The 18,904-nt window shown below is 34.7% G+C and overlaps 2 protein-coding genes across 9 annotated transcripts; one reads left to right on the top strand and one right to left on the bottom strand.

The window, feature by feature from the left end:
* Positions 1-6,525: 6,525 nt before the first annotated feature.
* LOC113733804 (acid phosphatase 1-like) lies at positions 6,526-7,667 on the top strand. Its single transcript, XM_027259976.2, has 3 exons — positions 6,526-6,961; positions 7,034-7,243; positions 7,373-7,667. The coding sequence occupies exons 1-3, from the start codon at positions 6,540-6,542 to the stop codon at positions 7,548-7,550; spliced, it is 810 nt and encodes a 269-aa protein (XP_027115777.2). The 5' UTR covers positions 6,526-6,539; the 3' UTR covers positions 7,551-7,667.
* A 3,652-nt stretch (positions 7,668-11,319) lies between these two features.
* Positions 11,320-15,175, bottom strand: LOC113734522 (calmodulin-binding transcription activator 2-like). 8 transcript variants are annotated; one of them, XM_072082188.1, is made up of 4 exons: positions 14,794-15,175; positions 14,407-14,513; positions 12,846-13,437; positions 11,320-11,633 (listed from the first exon to the last, which is right to left on the bottom strand). In XM_072082188.1, the coding sequence occupies exons 2-4, from the start codon at positions 14,461-14,463 to the stop codon at positions 11,467-11,469; spliced, it is 816 nt and encodes a 271-aa protein (XP_071938289.1). In that variant the 5' UTR covers positions 14,464-14,513; positions 14,794-15,175; the 3' UTR covers positions 11,320-11,466. The 8 variants fall into 8 exon arrangements, with proteins under 8 accessions (XP_071938289.1, XP_071938290.1, XP_027116905.2 ...); XM_072082189.1 differs by having other exon boundaries at positions 12,846-13,459; positions 14,407-14,496; XM_027261104.2 differs by having other exon boundaries at positions 14,407-14,496.
* Positions 15,176-18,904: the final 3,729 nt, after the last annotated feature.

Raw genomic sequence — 18,904 nt, 5'->3', positions numbered from 1 at the left:
TTTATGTGACATGAGCTTTTGAAGATAAAAAGAAAATAGATTTCTATGCATATGTACGTCTGTGAATATCTGAGCATTTTTCTGCCTGTGTGTTTGATTGTCCATAAGTTGGACTACTTCCTATTTTCAGAATCCACATTCATTTCGAAAAGGAAAATTATATTTACACATACTCATAAGAACTAAAGTTAATTTGCAAAATCTGAAGTATTTATTTCTCAAGAATTAATCATATCATTTCTCATCTATTATTTGCAACTCAACTTAGTTTTATACTTTTGACAAATATCGACCTTTAGGCAATTTGGTAACTTACAATTATTAAAGGATGCAATTAACGTTATCTTTTCTTTTATGTTCTTTAATCAAAACAAAATCAAGTTATTAATGTATAATTTTGAAAGAAAAAAAATAAGGAGAGATAATATTAGCTAATTAAAGACATAATGGCGTAATATAAAATGGTATAAAAGAGTTTAATTATTGCATGATAATTTTCCTTTACCTAAACCAAAGGAATTCAATGCCAGAAAACAACACAATCCTGCATGAAATAATCCACATGCAAGCCTCATTTTCCTGTCACATAATCTTCATCTCAACAGTGTCAAATTTTCAAAGCATCTAAAGGCCTTGTGATCCTTTTGTACAATCTCGGATTTTTGTCGTCAATGAGACCCTCCGCGGGTTTGATTTCACCGGACGAAGGTTCAGGACAAAAGAAAAAAGCTAGCGATATTCTCTCCTTTTTGTTGTTTGTGGGAACTCTATGTATTGGACTTTTGAATATGCCGTTACTCATTATCTGCAAATCAAATAAAATCGAAGTTAAAAATAAGAGTCACCTAGAAAATATATAAAACTGTTGATTTTAATTGGGAAAAAAGCAAATTATTCTAACTACCAATGACATTTTTCATAAGTACAATAATCTCAATGCCTATCAAGTAATTAAACATATTCCTCATCATGCTTTGTATGAAGGGACATGATCAACTTCACAATTTGCTTCTTTTTTCTAAGATAGAAGAGATCTTTGAAATTACATGAATGAAGATGAAGCATAACTACAGAGCTTAACAAATGAGGTCATTTACGTTTTATTTTTTATTTTTTTTTACGTTACAGCACACCTAACCTAACCTAACCTACTCCTACTGGGGGAAAGCCTATTTTAAGGGGTGGCCCAACTGAGACGGGAGGAATCTGATGGAAACTAAATCACCATCAGACCAGACAGGTGCACCACACTGCGATGACAAGCCTCATATAGAGGCATATTGATGGGAGGCAAGGTTTGAACCCTTGACCTCCCACTTCACGTATTGATGAGATCATTTATGTTTTAGTTGCTGCAGCGAAATATGCCTCTCTTTTTTTTGGGGAGGGGGGGAAGGACAGGGGGATTCTAACTGAGACCTCAAGCCTTATACACGAGGAAGAAACGAGAGAATTTAAAAGTTGAACCTAAGATTTCACGGTCATCTAACTAATATTTCTACTAGTTAAATTGATTGCTTAGAACAAGCTTGAAGTTAAATTAAATTTTCAGGGCCTGATGCAATTTACCCCTTAAAACATGATGATTGCGACTTCTTATGAAACTTGTGTGCTTCTTTAGTTTGTCAACTTACGTGTAGCTAATGACACTATTCAAGTTTTATTTTATTTTTTTCTTTTTTTGGGCGGTTTTTTTTTTTGTTAGCCTTTGTTTAATTAAAAAGTACACAAACAACATTGACGACAAAAAGGATTTAGTCACCTCAACTTGATCACCAACATTGACGACAATGGCATCTGGAGTAAGTAGAGTTCTATGCCACTGATTTTGAAGTTATCTTTGCTTGAGCTGGTGAGTGTATCACTCACCTCATTTGTTGCTCAACTTGATTTATTTGTACTTGGAATCTGTGATTTGAATGACTGTACTATCTGTTTATCCTGAATGAGACGAGAGTGTACTTTATCACACTCGTTCTCTGGCCTGTGTAACTGGTTTACTGTATATGCTTGAACCTGTTACTTGTACCTGTTATAAGCTTGAATCTATTACTGCGCCTGATCGGATGTCGTTTGGAAATGTATCCAACGACCTTCCTGTTAAACCTGAACTCAATCTCATGGAGAATTAATGGAATCAAGCCAGCAAGGGTTTGGTCGAGGAAATTGACAATCCATGGGTGCCTGTTCGTGGGGAATCTATGGGTATTGGAGACTTTGGATTTCCGGTATACTCGAGTATTACCATTTCTGTTTCCGTTGAGGTGTTCAGGCCCGGTAAGAGGTATGTTTGGTGGACGGAATTTGGCATTAAACGGTGCTCTACTGAACTAGTTACTTTACTTGAAAGTTGACGGAGTGTCAACCACTATTTGATCAAGTTCTGGCACTGCAACCGAAGTTTGGCTTCTGAGAGCCACATGTATCCTTTTAATTGAATCACTGTGTTTAACTGCTTTACTTTATATCTGGTATGTGTATTTGACTGGGCAAACGTGAAATGCCATGATTCATAACTACTTGTATTTTTGGTACCTCATTGAGCGTAAGTTCACCCCTTCCTGTTATCTTTGTGTTTCCTTATAGGGGCAAACTTTGAAACCATGATTTTTGGAAGAAAGAGTCAAGCTAGTGTAAACGTTCCTTTGTTAAGTTTCTTTGTAATAGAAAACCTTAATTGTATTTTGATCAAGTATCACACTTTGACTTGTAAAGTTCAACATATATATATATATATATATATATATATATATATATATATATATATAAGTGTTTATTCATGTTTTCTTCATGTATTTGTTGGTGAATGTACACTCTATGGGTTTATATGAACTTTACTTGTATCTGTGGGGATTCAAGCAAGTGTGGGAATTGATCTAGAAAAGAAAAATTTTGGCGGGGAACTGTTCACAGAATCCGTCCGTATATCTGGCCAGTTATTGGCCGGATACATGGCCGGATTGACAGGAGATTTGGAAAAAAAATTGGTTTCGCTACTGCCTTGAATCCTGCCGGATTGTGACGTGTCAGCTACTGTTCATTTTTGTTTTCGTTTTCGTTCTTCATTGTTCGTGGTCGTTGAAGTGATTAACCGAAGTCCCATTGCACCGTATGGTTTGGTAAGTTATATTTTGGTTTGGTGGTTTCCAATTGTTCGTTTTCTTTGGGTTCTATCGCGCGTTATGTAGGGTTTGTGTGATTTGGTTTCGTAGTTCTGGCGAAAGTTGGGCAGGCGGTCCACCGAATCCTTTGGTTCGCCTTAAGAGGAGGTGGGGCTATCGCACCTTGAACCGGAATTGTAGTAGAATTTTCCATCTAAACAACGGTGCTTTCATCCACCGATTTCATGGACTTGAAGAACGTTCTATTGTTGCACACGTGTCACGTAGTTCCAGAATCAACCCACCAAGCAAAATCATTTTTAATCATATTGATTTCAGAGATCATTGCCACAAGATTTTTGCTTGTATTTTGAGAAGACTCTTGCTTCTTTTTCTTATTTTGAAGAATCTTGCACTCGAATTTGTAATGTCCCTCTTTCTTGCAATAGAAGCATTGTCCCTTCTTCTTTTTCTTGGATTGGTTCTTGGGTTGTTGGCCCTTCTTGCTTCCTTGAGACTTTTCAGTTTGTCTCTCTTCAATCACATGCACTTTTGAAGTAGAATCTTTGTTCTTTTCAAAGATTTGAGTATCCTTTTTTTCTTGCATGCGAATTTTCTCTTTTACTCGAAGAGATTTAGCAAGAATTTTAAGAGAGATATCATCTTTCTTATGTTTACAGTCTCTCCTGAAATCTTTCCAAGAAGATGGTAACTTATTTATTATAGAGCAAACAATAATGGCTTCATCCATGTGTAGATTGTGGTGTGTGAAGTAATTAAGAAGCCTTTCAATCTCACTAAATTGCTTCATAACAGACCTACTATCTATCATTTTATAATTATTAAAAGATGAGACAAGAAACTTCTTACTTGTAGCATCTTCTTGCATGTACTTGGACTCCAAACGATCCCAAAGTCCCTTGGCGGTAGTAATTGAACGGTAGACATCAAACAGGCTGTCACTCATGGTATTGAGAATGTGACCACGGCATATTTCATCGTCGTTCTCCCATTTCTGACATTTTCTGATGTCTTCAAGAGTTTCTTCCTCGGGATTGATCAATGATTTTGGTGTGGTCAAAACATAGATCACTTTGAGTGCAGTGAAAAGGAAAACGAACACGTTTTTGCCAACGAATGAAATTTCCTCCGTCAAACCTCTCAAGCTTGACAATGTTGGATGCCAACTCTTTCAGGGTACCAGCTATTGTAGAGTATGAAATAAAGCCTAAAGATTGTTGGGAAAATTGCAAATAACTGGCAAATATTGTGACAAGAATTGGCTTCCAATTGTGACAGATATCACTTTCCTTTTAGGCTATATTTGTCCGGTATAACGTGCAATAATCTTGGATAAATATCCTTTAGGATAAGATGAAGTTTGTTTGTCTTAAACTCTTACACAAAACAAAACAAGCCCTTTGTGAACTAGGGAGTGCTTTTGAGAGAGTATACAGTAGTAGGAAAGTGATTTTCTGCAGCAGACCACTCTCTACTTGATCTCTTTATATAGAAAGATTGTTTGAGAAACAAAAGAACTCATTAAATACTTGTATGAATAGATTCAAAGTATTGTGTACAAATTCATGCACTTTAATTCATGCATCTCATGATCTTAAGATCAAAACATGAATCTATCCTTTCATTCAAGGATTCTCATATACATGAACACATTCATAAATAAATGTACATTTTAGAAACATTCACAATACTATACATGTATCAAAAACAAAAATGAATATATATTAATTACATGTATGTACATCATACAAATTTTGAAAAGTTTCCAACATTTCACTAATTGGAGATCTCATACGACAAAGATCTTAGGATCAGCTCAAATGTAGAAAATTTTGGGTGGTGGTGAAATTTTTTTTTTCCCTGTTGCCCATGCACAAGGCAGGCTTGTTGAGTTAATAATCAGAAATCGTATTGATTCCATTAAAGAGTTTGACATGCACATTTTGCTTGTAAAATTGTCTCTCTTAAAGAACTGCAGGCAGTTCAGCTGACTTTTCTCGTCTTCTAGTTATTACTTGCGAGTAAGCATAGGGTTGAATCTGAAATTGGTAATAATAGTGAGTGTCTCTTACTGTTTTGCCATTTGCACCCGGAATATTCTTTGAGAATTACTCATAATGGTACCATTTATCTTGACCATCATTCTTTGGGGGCAGAATTAGAATTGCATTTTCCTTGTTTGGATTGTGATTTTTTGTGAATAAATTTTAACGTTTTTATGAACATATTTTTTTATTATTTTTTTTAACCTCGCGTGCATCAAATTATTACAATATATATTTTTTCTATAAAAACTTTTAAAAATAGTAATTCAACGGGGAGAGTGGTTTTTTTTGGTCCAGAAGAACAGTCTGCATGTTATCCCTAAAAATAGTGTAGGCTAGGCAGCAAGTTTATATAGTGAGAGAAGAAATAACTTATATGTTGCATATTGATGTATCCAAGTGCTACACTTTTGTTGTTGAATGCGCTTCCAATTGCTATTTCTGTTCATCCATCCACGATTGAGTTAAACTTAAAGCATAGCTGTGGAAATGGCTGATGGAAAAGTGAGAAAATTTGATGCTGTCGCAAAATTCAATTTACATAGAAATAATTGCACATATGGCATTAGCTACTGTCTTGCCGGCTAACCCTGCAACACATTTTGGCAACCCAGAAAAATTTGGTTGCTGAAGGAATTTCTCTTAGCTGGTTAAACAACGAAATTTTATTAGCCGGTTGTGGTTGCACCAGTAGTCGATTTAGACTATTGAGATTGGTCAGATTGATCACGTCCAAATAATCGATTTAATATTTTAAAGTTCCTCGGGATAATAAAGAAAAATCTATTAATGTTCCTCCAGCAAGGATGCAGCTGCTGCTGCAGACAATTCTGATCAATAAATGGTAGTAATACGTTGACAAACAAACAGATCATTTTTTGTATGGGCATCCAATACGTTGACAAACTAAAGTCAGCGGCTCCTAAATAAAAGTCAGTCGATGTGATATGCTTTTATGACGTTTTAAGAAAGACTTGAGGAAGACTTTTATAACTCGGTCCTAATGTGGAAGACTTGAGGAACTTTCCAAAAATGAAGACCAACGCACTTGACATTGACAATGCTAGTGTAAACTCAAATATCTGAAACATGCTAAGCCTCCTAGCGTAGTGACAGTTTTATAGATTCTAATTAAGTTATTTACCATTTGACAATCTTTAGCATATTTGTTGCAGATTGGAGAACTTTTGGGCATTATCTTATGGATTAATTGGGATAGAGTAATCCCTTATTTAATACATTAGGTGTCCTGTTTGCCATGTGAAGCTGAAAATGGACAAGAAGCTCCATGTGCTTTGCACCTCCTAGTGTAAATTGCTGACCAGTTCCACATATAGTAGCTACTTAAACCGGACAAATTAGACAGCCATCGATGCCCGTTGTAGATTGCCGACTACCCTTTGTGAGGAAATTGATGGCAAGAAGTGTTGGCATTTTGTTAGCTATCTTTTGCTTCCTGCTAGGCTCAGCTGCAGCAGATTGCAACATTCTCAAGGAGAAAGGGAAAGATGGACTTCAAATCACCTTGAAGAACTACTGTGAGGCTTGGAGGATGAATGTTGAGCTCCATAACATCAGGGATTTTGATGTTGTGCCTGATGAATGTGTTTCATACATGGGCAAATACATGACATCAACTCAATACAAGGTGGATTCTGAGAGGACTATTCATGAATCCATTGTCTATCTCAGCACCAGCTGCAATCTCAAGAAAGATGGCACAGATGCTTGGATCTTTGACATTGATGATACTCTTTTGTCCACTGTCCCTTACTACAAGAAAAATGGTTTTGGGTAAGTTATTTCAGCTATAAGATTCTATTATTCATTCACTTCAAGCCTGATTCCTATCGTTGTTTTTAATAGGGGAAAGAAGTTGAACTTGACCTCTTTGGAAGAGTGGATGACCAAGGGCAAAGCACCAGCTCTTCAGCACTCTCTGAAGCTTTTCAATGAGCTTAAATCACGAGGAGTTCGGATCATTTTGGTTTCTTCAAGGATGGAGCATCTCAGATCTGCCACAGTCGACAACCTTGTCAATGAGGGCTTCTTTGGCTGGAATAGTCTCTTATTAAGGTTTGGATAAGATATCTTTTGCTAGCACAATATGCATCCTTTTAAAACATGATTCTGCGCATCTCGTCTAAATGGTGCCTGCCTATCTTTTGAGATTATTCTCATTGATCAGTTGCTCTATTGTTGCAGGGGAGCTGATGATGCATGCAAGGACATCCAGGGATTCAAATCTGATGTAAGGAAACAATTGATCAGCAAGGGATATCGCATTTGGGGCATTCTTGGTGACCAATGGAGCAGCATTGAGGGGCTTCCAAGTGCAAATAGAACATTTAAACTTCCAAATCCTTTGTATTATAGAGCCTAAAAATCCAACAGTACTTATGCATTGATCAACAGCACAATCACACAATTTCTTGTTGTCCTCTTATTTCTCTTAGTGGAACATTTTCTTTGTTCAACGAGTCCTTCAATGATGATTAAAGTTCTTGTTTTCTTGATTTCATTTTCGTACCTAAAGTTGCCCAAACAATAGTGAGAAAAAGTAGAAAGACCATCATGGATGGTATAACTCTTTATATATCCTATGCAAATAAGGTTACTTCCTCAGCTTGACAACATTTTCGAAAGATATCGGGTCAAAATTCCTGAATCGGGACATGGCTGCTGATGGCAATGTTGAAATGTTGAGGAGTCCTTCAACGTCCTCAAGAAGAGTCATCTTTTCTGCTTAACATCCTTCCCAGCCGATATTGTTTTCACGAACAATTATTTTGGGATTACAGTCCTAGTTGCATTTAATATTTTCCTAACAATCAAGCTTGTCGTGTCCTAGCATGCTTTGTCATCTCTGGTTATGCAAACGGTCCCTGAAGAATAAAATTCTGCTCGTGGACCTCAGCCCTTGTGCCATCAGTTATTTCCCTTTCAAAAAGCTTAAATAAGGATCTTAAGTTCATTAGCCGTTGCTTGCAAATTGTTTTCCAATCACGCAAATTATGTTATTAAATCAATCAATCTTGCACCACAAAAAAGTAATACCTGAAGGAAATGAACCGACCAAAACGAGTTAAAAAAAAGAAGAAGTAAAAGAAAAAACAGTACTGAGAGATGCAAGCATATTTCAGAGTACACAACTTGCAAATTTGCCTTTCAGAGTATTACTTTGTCGAATCTTCTTGAATAATTGATCTATTTTGGGTATAATAATTGATCCTATTGCTTTGTAATCATCTGACAACTTGTCGAAGCAAAATCCATAGGCCACTGGAGAATCAGTTATACGGTTTTCACCATACAATATCCTCCTGCTAAAGTTGATCAAACCTCTAAAAGATCTTGTTGATGGGTTCAAAAGGTAGAAGTAACAATAATTATAGTAGTCATATCTGGTATTATAAGTACCATAAGTACTGAAGAGCACCAACCGTTACAAGATCCTAGAAAATCTAAATAAGGTCGATACCAACATTGCCTAAGAATCTCTTGGATTGCATACTGATCGTCTAAAGAACTAAAACATCTTTTGCCACAACACCAGAAGATCGCGTGTTCTCTACCTTTAGTTGCCAAACTGAATCAAGGATCGGATAGCAAAGAGTTCCATAACTTGCAAACTAACTTGAATTTCAAAATCGATTTCACCGGTAATCTAGAGCGTATCTCAACAATAATTTCCTCTGGTATGTGAATGTGTACCATAGTGGTCATCCTTCTTCTTCCAAGTCTTCTGGGGCGTATTAAAATAGCATACGAATGAGCATTTGTCTTTAATTAAGGAGTAAAAAGGATTTAAAGTATAAATATCAAAATATAAACGGTTTATCAAATAGATGGTGGGAATGTTTTAAATTTTAAATTTGATTAGTGATAGGGTTGGTTATAACCACTACTTTTTATATATTAAAATAAATACAAAAATCTAGAAAAAAGAATGAGAAGTTTGGAAGCCATTGAGAGGGTCTCTGCTAAAAATCCCTTACTTTTTATGTATTAAAATAAATACAAAAATCTATAACCCACTACTTGTTCCGTTTTTGGGATTTTTTTTAGGGTTAAATATAGTAAGCCCCTTAACTTTACATTTAGCGGCACTTTACCCCCTCAACTTTACATTTAGTTGCACATTTGTGATTTTTTTGAAACGTGATTGTAATTTGCAAAGCTCATTTGTAGGGGTGGTTATACGGTTAGTTTGGTGATAAATATTTCTTAATTATAAAAATGTAACATTATATTAAAATAGCATACGAATGAGCATTTGTCTTTAATTAAGGAGTAAAAAAGATTTAATGTATAAATAACAAATTATAAACGGTTTATGAAATAGATAGTGGGAATGTTTTAAATTTTAAATTTGATTAGTAATAGGGTTGGTTATAACCCACTACTTTTTATGTATTAAAATAAATACAAAAATTTAGAAAAAAGAATGAGAAGTTTGGAAGCCATTGAGCGGGTCTCTGCTAAAAACCCATTCTGCAATACATATAGATATAGATATAGATTGTAGAAACTAAAACTATAAATGGTAGTTTGTAGTGTTTATCCACAGGACCTACTAGACATTACAAATTCTCTGTAAGCTTTAATCTCCACCTTCATCTTTTAAATGGTGGAATCTCCACCTTGAATAATTACCCTAACAATTGTTCTGACTCCAATCCTGTGGAGTTACCATACCCAAAAAAAAAAAAAAGGAAACTAGGAATACAACTTATAAGAAAACATGATGTGCTTAGAACTAATCTAGAGGGTTAGACTGGTGCTGGAACAAACCTGAAAGTAACCAGATGAACTCAGAGCTGAGCGCAGTTTCCTTAGTTCCACCCCCACTTCAGGTGAAAGAGAAGAATTAAGAAGGCCAATATTGATGGCTGGAATCTCCAAAAGTCGAAGGGTGGCATGATCGATGCTTTCAACGCCTTTTATGGTAGGTTTTTGTGCGAAACTATTGGAATTGATGGCCAATTCATCAGGTTTTAGTGCATCAGCCATGGTTTCTTTGCAAGTTTCTTGATTGACTCGAATAAACAGACAAGCCACATCTTAATGAATTTCAGTGATGAGTTGTTTTAAAGATTCTTTGGTTCGGTAGCTTCACCTTTTCTCACCTAATCAAGAATATAGAAACAAAATAATTTGAGGGTGAAATATTTTTTGTGAACTTGATAGATATTAATATAAACAGAAAGGTAGATCTGCTTCAATAAAACAAAGCTACCAGTTAAATTACCGGTTGACATTCTGTAAAGAGGACAAAGCTTGCTCGTACTTGGCTAATTCTTTTTGCTAATATACCTCAATTTATTTCCTGCACTTATGACCGACCTCAATTTTCAGCTACAATTCCAGAAAAAGTTTTGGGCTACATGCCCTCTATTGAAATTTTGGCACTTACATGTACATATATATAAAATGCTACAGAAATTTTGGCATTTAGTGATTTTGAATTCCCAATAATAGAAAATAAAATGCTACAGATAATCTAATTTTGAAAGTTACACATAACTTTTTGCCAGTAACTTTTTCATTTCTATCACTACTTATCCATTTATTCCTATATTTTAGGTAAATTCGGTGACCAGATGAATTAAAGATTCTTTAATTTGATAGCTTTACCTAATCAATCGGCTTCAAATCCTCTCACTACAAGAAAATTAAGTTTCTGTGACAGGCGAAAGTCGTCACTAAAAATTCAGAAGTCGTCACAAAAAAAATCAGTGACGACTTTTACTGCTGTCACTAGTTCTATGTCACAAAAGGGGGTCCATGTGACGACTGTTGAAAGTCGTCACAAACGATTTCGCTTTTGTGATGACTCTTGTCGTCACTCATTATTGTACATTATGTGACGACTTTTATTGTCACTAAGCTGGCTAAATTCTTGTCATAATCAACCCTTGGAGTTGTCACATTATGCTTCCGTTCAGTGACGACTTTTATTGTCATTGTTTTCCATCCATAAAAAGTGACCACTTTCTGGTGTCACTAGTGAAACTTGTTGGCAGTGACAACTTTTTTATTGTCATTTATTTTTTTTGTAAAAAGCAATAATCTAATGTTAATTACGCAACATAGCTGCCAACAATCACAAAACGTTCATTGAGTAGCAATGAGAAAAAAAAAAGCCAACATACGAAAAGAAAGCCAACATTCATTTCCAATAGAAGATCAACCCAAATACATACATATATATATATATATATATATATATATATAAATGTTGCCTCAAATGAGTCATAAAGCATGCACCATCCAAAATAAGCCATTCAGTTACAATACTAGTGATTTCCCATCCACAATAGAGAGTAGTAAAGTTCTATACAAAAATATGAGCACGATTCCCATCTAGAACAAAACATGAGCACGATAGGCCTTGTAGTCTTCAAATCAAAAACCATTTTCACAGCAATGACTGGCTTCTTCTTCTTGGGAATCGTGTTAGAACCTACACGTTACCAAAATGAAGCAATGAGCACAGGTGTTAAAACTGGAACTACACTTCTAGATAGGCACCATATTATAAAAACTAATGTCACTCTAATTTGAAATTATAGCAATCTAAGTAAATTGCTTAACACAAAAATAAAGTGAAATTATAGCAAATAAGACAATGAATGTATATTCTGTGAAATATAGAATAACAATACAAACACAATAAATATCTGCATGTTCACAAATATATATGCAATAACAATAACAATAACAACAATAAAATCCTAAAATCATTGAGAGCCTAGATGATCGTGAACCACACAGTATATCAAGAAAAAAAAACACACACACACACACACAATCACAGGTGCCTCTTTTTCCTTAGCACAAAAAAAAAATTCTGATACAGAAAAATTTAGATGAGTTCGACAAAGAAAAAAGTGGAATACATCCCAAAGTGAAAAACCATCTCAAAAGGGGAACTCACGAAACCTAACTGTTGCCTCAATGAGACTTGCCAAATTAATTTAAAAGGAAAAATATTTCAACTAGCCGCAAAGTTATGTTTCAAGAAGCCACAAAGGCATACTCCCGCCTGAGAGCCACAAAGTTATGTTTCAAGTAGAAGGCAACTGCTCTTACCTTCAAGACATATTGAAGTGCAGAAAAAGCAAAGTGTACATATGCCATATATAATAACTTTGACTGTCTTTAGCAATTAAGAGATGAAATAGCTATGCTAAAAATATTTGTAGATAAATTACACTTCCACTTGGAGCAGTAGATGCAATATAACGCATTTTGAGAGATGACAGGACAAAGGAACCTAAACCAATCCCATCTATTACATCTCAATGTGCTTTGACTGCCAGTGTCATGATCAGCAGCTCAGGGTAAATTAGTATACAAAAATATTGCCATGGTAGTAAGGTACAGGAGTAACAGGACAACCTCTGTCCAGGTGCATCCATTAGTTTTGCAGCTGGATAGGCATAATCAATGAGATCAACAGAACACAAAGCTCAGAAGGTGCATTTACAAAGACATGCATGTTATTTCAATCTATTACTGAACTTTGCAACCATATATCCTTTTGATCTGTGTCTAAGGGGCTAAAATTACAAAAAGTAGAGAGATTGAAACGAAGTGAAATTCAAGGCATAGACTAAGAATGAAACATTAATTCCAGAGAACTGGTTTGTCAAGATTGTAAAAATGTTCTTACGGTATAGTCCCTTCAAATATACCTTGGTCTCCAACCTTGAGTAAGCCCAATTTGGTGAAAAATCAGTGATGCTAAATAGTTGATCTTGGGAGAGTGAGAAATTTAATGTGTCTGCATCCAGTTGCAGCTGGGTGGGAGTACAGGAATCACCAACCACATCCTCAGTCTGTATCACACTCCATGAGTATCCATTGGTTGATTGCAAAGGCAATTCCTCAACTTCACCTAATTCTTTAGCCATCCATCGGGAGAAGCTGTCCACTTTCTTCAAGCTTTCTTCTGCTTGGATTCCACTCAGATGTGGCTGCTTCAGAACCAAAGAGCAGTTTCCAGACCCTGCAGAAGGCATACCATTCTCAGCCTTGTAACTCATCATATATCCGGCTTCTACATTTTGTCGCAGTTTTTGCACGTCCCTTTCCACAGCTTCGTCTTCTTGCCCATCATGCCTCATGTAAAATGGATCTGCAGCAGATTGAAGAAGTGCAGAAAGAGATTTCTGCTCCCATAAACTTCCTTTGCCATAATAAGCTGAATCCGGAATCAGATTCTGACCAAGTGGCACTCCTTGCATGGGCGATGAACAATCTCCCTACAAGCAAAATGCCAAAAGCCTAAGCTTGTAAATATGAATGATTAGATGAGAAATAATAGTCAAAGATGCAAATTGTTCAAGACACAACATAACAAACTCGTAAAAGTTTCAAAAGAAGGGAACACAAGCTGTCAGAAAAAATGACTTGGCACATAATGAGGAAAAAGGGAAAATACAACTTTGATGCCGTTAATTAGGTCAAATGCATTCGTATTAGGCATTTTCAGAAGGCTTTAAGAATCTTTTAAGTTTGTTTTAACACTAATATACAGTCCAAGCAGTTATAGAAACTAGGGGTAACATGGATATCAAATTTAATGGAAGCATATTAACTGTCAAATTTTGTAGAATTTTGGCTAGCTCAAAAGAGTACAAGTGTCAACTAATTTTTACAGAGACTTAATTTTAGCTACATGAGCTGACAATATCTGGAAGGATTGAAATGCATAAACAAGCACTTAAATTTAAAACTGAAAAATCTGTAACCCAATGAGATTCTAGTGAAAGCATCCAGCATCATACCAAGGGAATAACTGTTTCATGCTAAACAATTATCCTCCCATGTACCACTCTACAACTAGCAGCAAATTAGGACGATCCTGAACAAAAAAGTTCTGAGACACTAACCAACAAAACCAAGAGCAGCACAAATAATGCAGCAAATATGTGATCAGTCCTACCATTCAAAGAGAAAGTTTAATCATGTCACATCAAATAAAAGTGAACCTCCGTGAATGTTCAAAGGAAACTAAATGTTAAAATTGCTGACCAAATATAGGTTTGAAAACTTTAAAATTGCTGACAAAGGTTTTGCATATTAACACCCGTGATCAGCTCTAATACCACTCTTTGTTCACGTTAAACAGCAAGTGAACTTTGGGATTTGTAAACTAATTATTAAGTTTTTAAGGCAAATTATTATTAGCTTGAAAGAAAACAAGTTTCAAGTCTTGAAAAGTTTGCTACCTGCCAATTTGCTTGGTGTGCTGGGGGATTCCAGGACTTCTGTCCACCACCAACCATACCTGCCAACGTTTAGCCCAACATATTGATTCCCTTCAGTAAAGGAATTTCTAAGGATCAATTCTGCTGTTAGACCACTTGGGCATTTCAACAAACAGTAAACGAACATGAAAAATTCCAGCAATTCTTTGCTCAAATGAAGCCACGGTTGGCCCCAAAATCATCAGAAGTACAAGGGATTTCAAATTCAATCATGATATAACATGCGCATGCTAAAATTTGAACAATCAACGGGGCAATTGCAATAAACGAAGCCATGGCAGACATGCTTAGAGGACTTGGGAAGGAACTGAAATTCAAAGAAAAAGGGGCGACTTATAGTGCTCTTACTTGAGCGGTGGCGACGGTGATTATGACGAAGCCGAAGACGGTGAGTTGGAATTGGAAGATGACTAGGTCTGACTTCGTCCGAGAGCCTTCATCTAGTGTTACAGAGAACGGCAGCAGCCCAGGAGGTTGTGCGCGGTGTTGGCGATGGCAGACAGCAGCAGAGCGGACGCGGACTGGTGGTGACCTGGTTCTTCCTCCTCTGTCCGTTGCCGCGTCTTTCTCTCCTGATCTTCCCGTCAGCCGCCACTCTTCCTTCACTCTATTTTTTTTCTTTTCACGCTCAAGGCCTCCCTTCCAAGAACCCTAGCCGCTTCTCTGCTCTTCTGTTTCTCTTTTTCTCCTCTAAAACCTAGCCTAAATTTGTCTAAGTGTTGGAAGAGAGAAGCAGCGAGACTTTTGTTTGTGTGTGAACAACCAAAACGACATCGTTTTGTAGAGATTTCAGCCACCCGCCTCGCGCCTCTTTCAGATTTCAGACTGGCGCTCTTTTTTTTTGGCATCTAAGCACGTCTTTGAGATTCCAGGATTCACGCCTTTTGCTTCATACATCTTTTTTCTTTTTTTTTAGCCAATTTTTTTTTCAGGTTTCTTTTTTCATACTTAATCTCTTTTTTTTTCCTTAATCTCATCTATAAATATCAAATAAATTATTTGATATTGGTTTCTTTTTTGTGCATGTATATATATGTGTGCTTGTTTGTGTCTATATACATCTTTTTGGGTTTGGACAACTCAATATACAAATTATTTAAGAAATTACCTTACAATAAAACTTACACAATAAAACATGTTTCAAAAATTTAACATGCATAGAATCGCTTATATACAGTATAGCACTTCTTACTCATGCTTATACTACTCTTTGTCTATTACTTAGTTTTTATAATAAATTAAAAGAAACATGTAATCAAATATTCTGTTAATTGTGTGGCAACTCTCAATCTTATTGCACAACAGATATTTTACTGAATAATTTTAATTTCGTATATACCCATTCCATATGAAAATAATTATTACTTATGATGTATTACACGTTATACTAATCTTTCACAGTGCTAACATTAGACTACAAATTATATTCAATTACACTTTTTCAAATTATTTCAGTTATTGATTTTTGGGGGTTGTTATAAGGAATAATAAATTTTTATGCTCAGACATGTCTATTATGTCAACTTAGCAAAAATTACAAATATCTAAAAATAGTTTGTTATTATATCATTTGCATTTTGCTAATACGTAATGAATAGGGGCTAAATTATAAAATTAGGGTGTCATATCTTCGGTGCTTTTGCTCATATAAAAGAATTGGGGGCTAAATAACAAAATTAGGGTGCCATAGTAGAATTAGTGAAATTTGATGAAAATACTATAGAATTGCTTATATACAGTATAGCACTTCTTACTCATGCTTATCCTACCCTTTGTCTATTACTTAGTTTTTATAATAAATTAAAAGAAACATGTAATCAAATATTCTGTTAATTGTGTGGCAACTCTCAATCTTATTGCACGACAGATATTTTACTGAATAATTTTAATTTCGTATATACCCATTCCATATGAAAATAATTATTACTTATGATGTATTACACGTTATACTAATCTTTCACAGTGCTAACATTAGACTACAAATTATATTCAATTACACTTTTTCAAATTATTTCAGTTATTGATTTTTGGGGGTTGTTATAAGGAATAATAAAAAATTTGTGAAAAATTTTTTATGCTCAGACATGTCTATTATGTCAACTTAGCAAAAATTACAAATATCTAAAAATAGTTTGTTATTATATCATTTGCATTTTGCTAATACGTAATGAATAGGGGCTAAATTATAAAATTAGGGTGTCATATCTTCGGTGCTTTTGCTAATATAAAAGAATTGGAGGCTAAAAAATAAAATTAGGGTGTCATAGTAGAATTAGTGAAAGTTGATGAAAATACTGTAGTATACAGTGATGCAAAAAGTTGTCACAAAATTGGAATCGGGTAGACCTTCAATGACAACAAATTATGTTGTCACTGTAGAGAGAGCATTTGTGACGACTTTACTTGAGTTGTCATAAAATCATTTCCCGCGGCATCAAATGAGATGCGCGCCAACTATTTCGTGACGAGTTGAGAATGACAACTTCCAATGTTGTCACTGATTATGCTTGTGCTGTACTCATCAGTGATGACACCTAATGTCGTCACTGAATTAGGTTATCTGTGATAAGATTTTTGTTGTCACATAAATTTTTGTCACTGAAAAATATATTTCTTGTAGTGTCTATCACCAAAGTAGTCTCTATCCTCTTTGTCTTTTACTTGTACAGTTGTCACGTATCTCTAGCCTTTTGTTAACCCAAACTCAAATAAATCGATAATAATCGATTTACAAGTTTACTCAAAATCAATTAAAATAGATAATTAAAAACTTTTTTTGATTTTCTTTTTAACAAAAAAGAGTCTTGTTGATCATACATGATCTATTGATTTGTTTTACCTGGATGAAGATGATATTGAATCTTGCTACTTGATCCTTTGAGCGTTTTTGCTACAAGATTAAAGATATAATGAGTGAATCAAAGTACTTGTAAGGGTTTAAGAAAAAGATGATTTGGGATAGAAAATAAAGAAGAATTTTAGTTGATTTCTATGTTTATGATCAACGAGACTCTTTTTTGTTAAAAAGAAAACAAAAAAAAGTTTTGATTTATCTATTTTAATTGATTTTAAGTAAACTTGTAAACCGATTATTATCGATTTATTTAAGTTTGGGTTAACAAAAGGTTAGAAATACGTGGCAGTTGTACAAATAAGGGACAGAGACTACTTTGGGGACAGAGAATTTGAAGCCCTGTCGGTGACTGTCTTCGAAGCGGACAAAACTCGGAAGTTGTTATTTCTTTTTTCTAAGATACTTCAATAGTTCAATTAATTTATAGTTGCGACAGACCTTTATATCACCAGCAATAAGGTCCAAACAAGAAAAGAACATCAAACTGAAGGAAATTTTCGGTCCACAGATGATTGAAATTTTGCCACATATACTAGTGGTTCAAATATATCTAGTCTCAAAGAAATTAAAATATATATGGTTGTTATAAGTTTATTGTATTTTGAGATGGAATTTATTTAAAAAAACAGCGATAAAGATAAAGATAAGTGTAGACATCTCCAAAATAAAAAATTGTGAATCATTTTTAACTTTGTAGCTATCATGTAGAGTCGTGTGTACAGTACTATTTTCCATTGAGAAATACGTCATACAAACAAAAGTTAGATCGGTGAATCAAACTCCAAAAGGAAATACCCATAATCATACCAGTATTAGTTTTGCTTTAAGCGTTTAGCTAAAAAGCGAAATAAGTGCACTATTATTTGTGACACAAAGTCCAATATTTGAGAACTTGAATTGTGACTTTAGCCAAAAGAATGAAAAATTACTACTATAGGTTAAGAAAAAATATATAGAGTAAATATACCTAAATTCTAGACATCGGAGTGAGCTATTAAAGAAACATTTCATACATTACAATGGCATAGCAATATTGTTAACATTACAATGGCATAGCAATATTGTTAACATTTCGGTTACAAGACTCTCTCTCTCTCTCTTCTTTTATTTAAACAACTTTTTTTATAAGTGAAAAATTTTGAATCTAAAATCTTCTAGTTATACTCCCTTTCTCTTATCATCCAACCTATAAGTGGCAAACCAACCCACTTAACTAAATTTACCCAAATTCGCTCATGAATAGATGGGTGGGTATCTTAAATTTTTATATATGGGTATAAATGGATTACCCAGTAATACCCATTTATTAATTTGGCATTATTAGGTAACCCATCAAATCCAATTAATCTATTTAAAATTCTCTTCTCTCAAGTCTCTTCTCTTCCCCCACCCCTTTTTTTTTCAAATTTTTTATTTTGTCATGATATTAACTACTTTTGTTTCATTATTATTATTATTATGATTTGTTCGTTTGATCTTATTATTTTATTTTCTCTTAGTTTGTTAGCTTATTCATTTTTCAGCATTACCAATTTATGATAAGTTTTAGCCTCTTTTCTTATCTTTCTAAAATGAAATTTTATATTTTATATATGAAAAAAATGT

This window comes from Coffea arabica, chromosome 3c (genome assembly GCF_036785885.1).
Source record: "Coffea arabica cultivar ET-39 chromosome 3c, Coffea Arabica ET-39 HiFi, whole genome shotgun sequence".
Taxonomy (NCBI): domain Eukaryota; kingdom Viridiplantae; phylum Streptophyta; class Magnoliopsida; order Gentianales; family Rubiaceae; genus Coffea; species Coffea arabica.
This window is presented reverse-complemented; position numbering and strand designations above follow the sequence as displayed.

Coding starts and splice junctions, on each gene's coding strand:
- LOC113733804 (XM_027259976.2), top strand. CDS start 6,540: ATGCCCGTTGTAGATTGCCGACTACCCTTTGTGAGGAAATTGATGGCA. Junction 6,962..7,033: donor TACAAGAAAAATGGTTTTGG/GTAAGTTATTTC, acceptor TGTTTTTAATAG/GGGAAAGAAGTTGAACTTGA. Junction 7,244..7,372: donor TGGAATAGTCTCTTATTAAG/GTTTGGATAAGA, acceptor CTATTGTTGCAG/GGGAGCTGATGATGCATGCA.
- LOC113734522 (XM_072082188.1), bottom strand. CDS start 14,463: ATGGTTGGTGGTGGACAGAAGTCCTGGAATCCCCCAGCACACCAAGCA. Junction 13,438..14,406: donor CACACCAAGCAAATTGGCAG/GTAGCAAACTTT, acceptor TTTTGCTTGTAG/GGAGATTGTTCATCGCCCAT. Junction 11,634..12,845: donor ATATTTGAAGGGACTATACC/GTAAGAACATTT, acceptor GGTAACGTGTAG/GTTCTAACACGATTCCCAAG.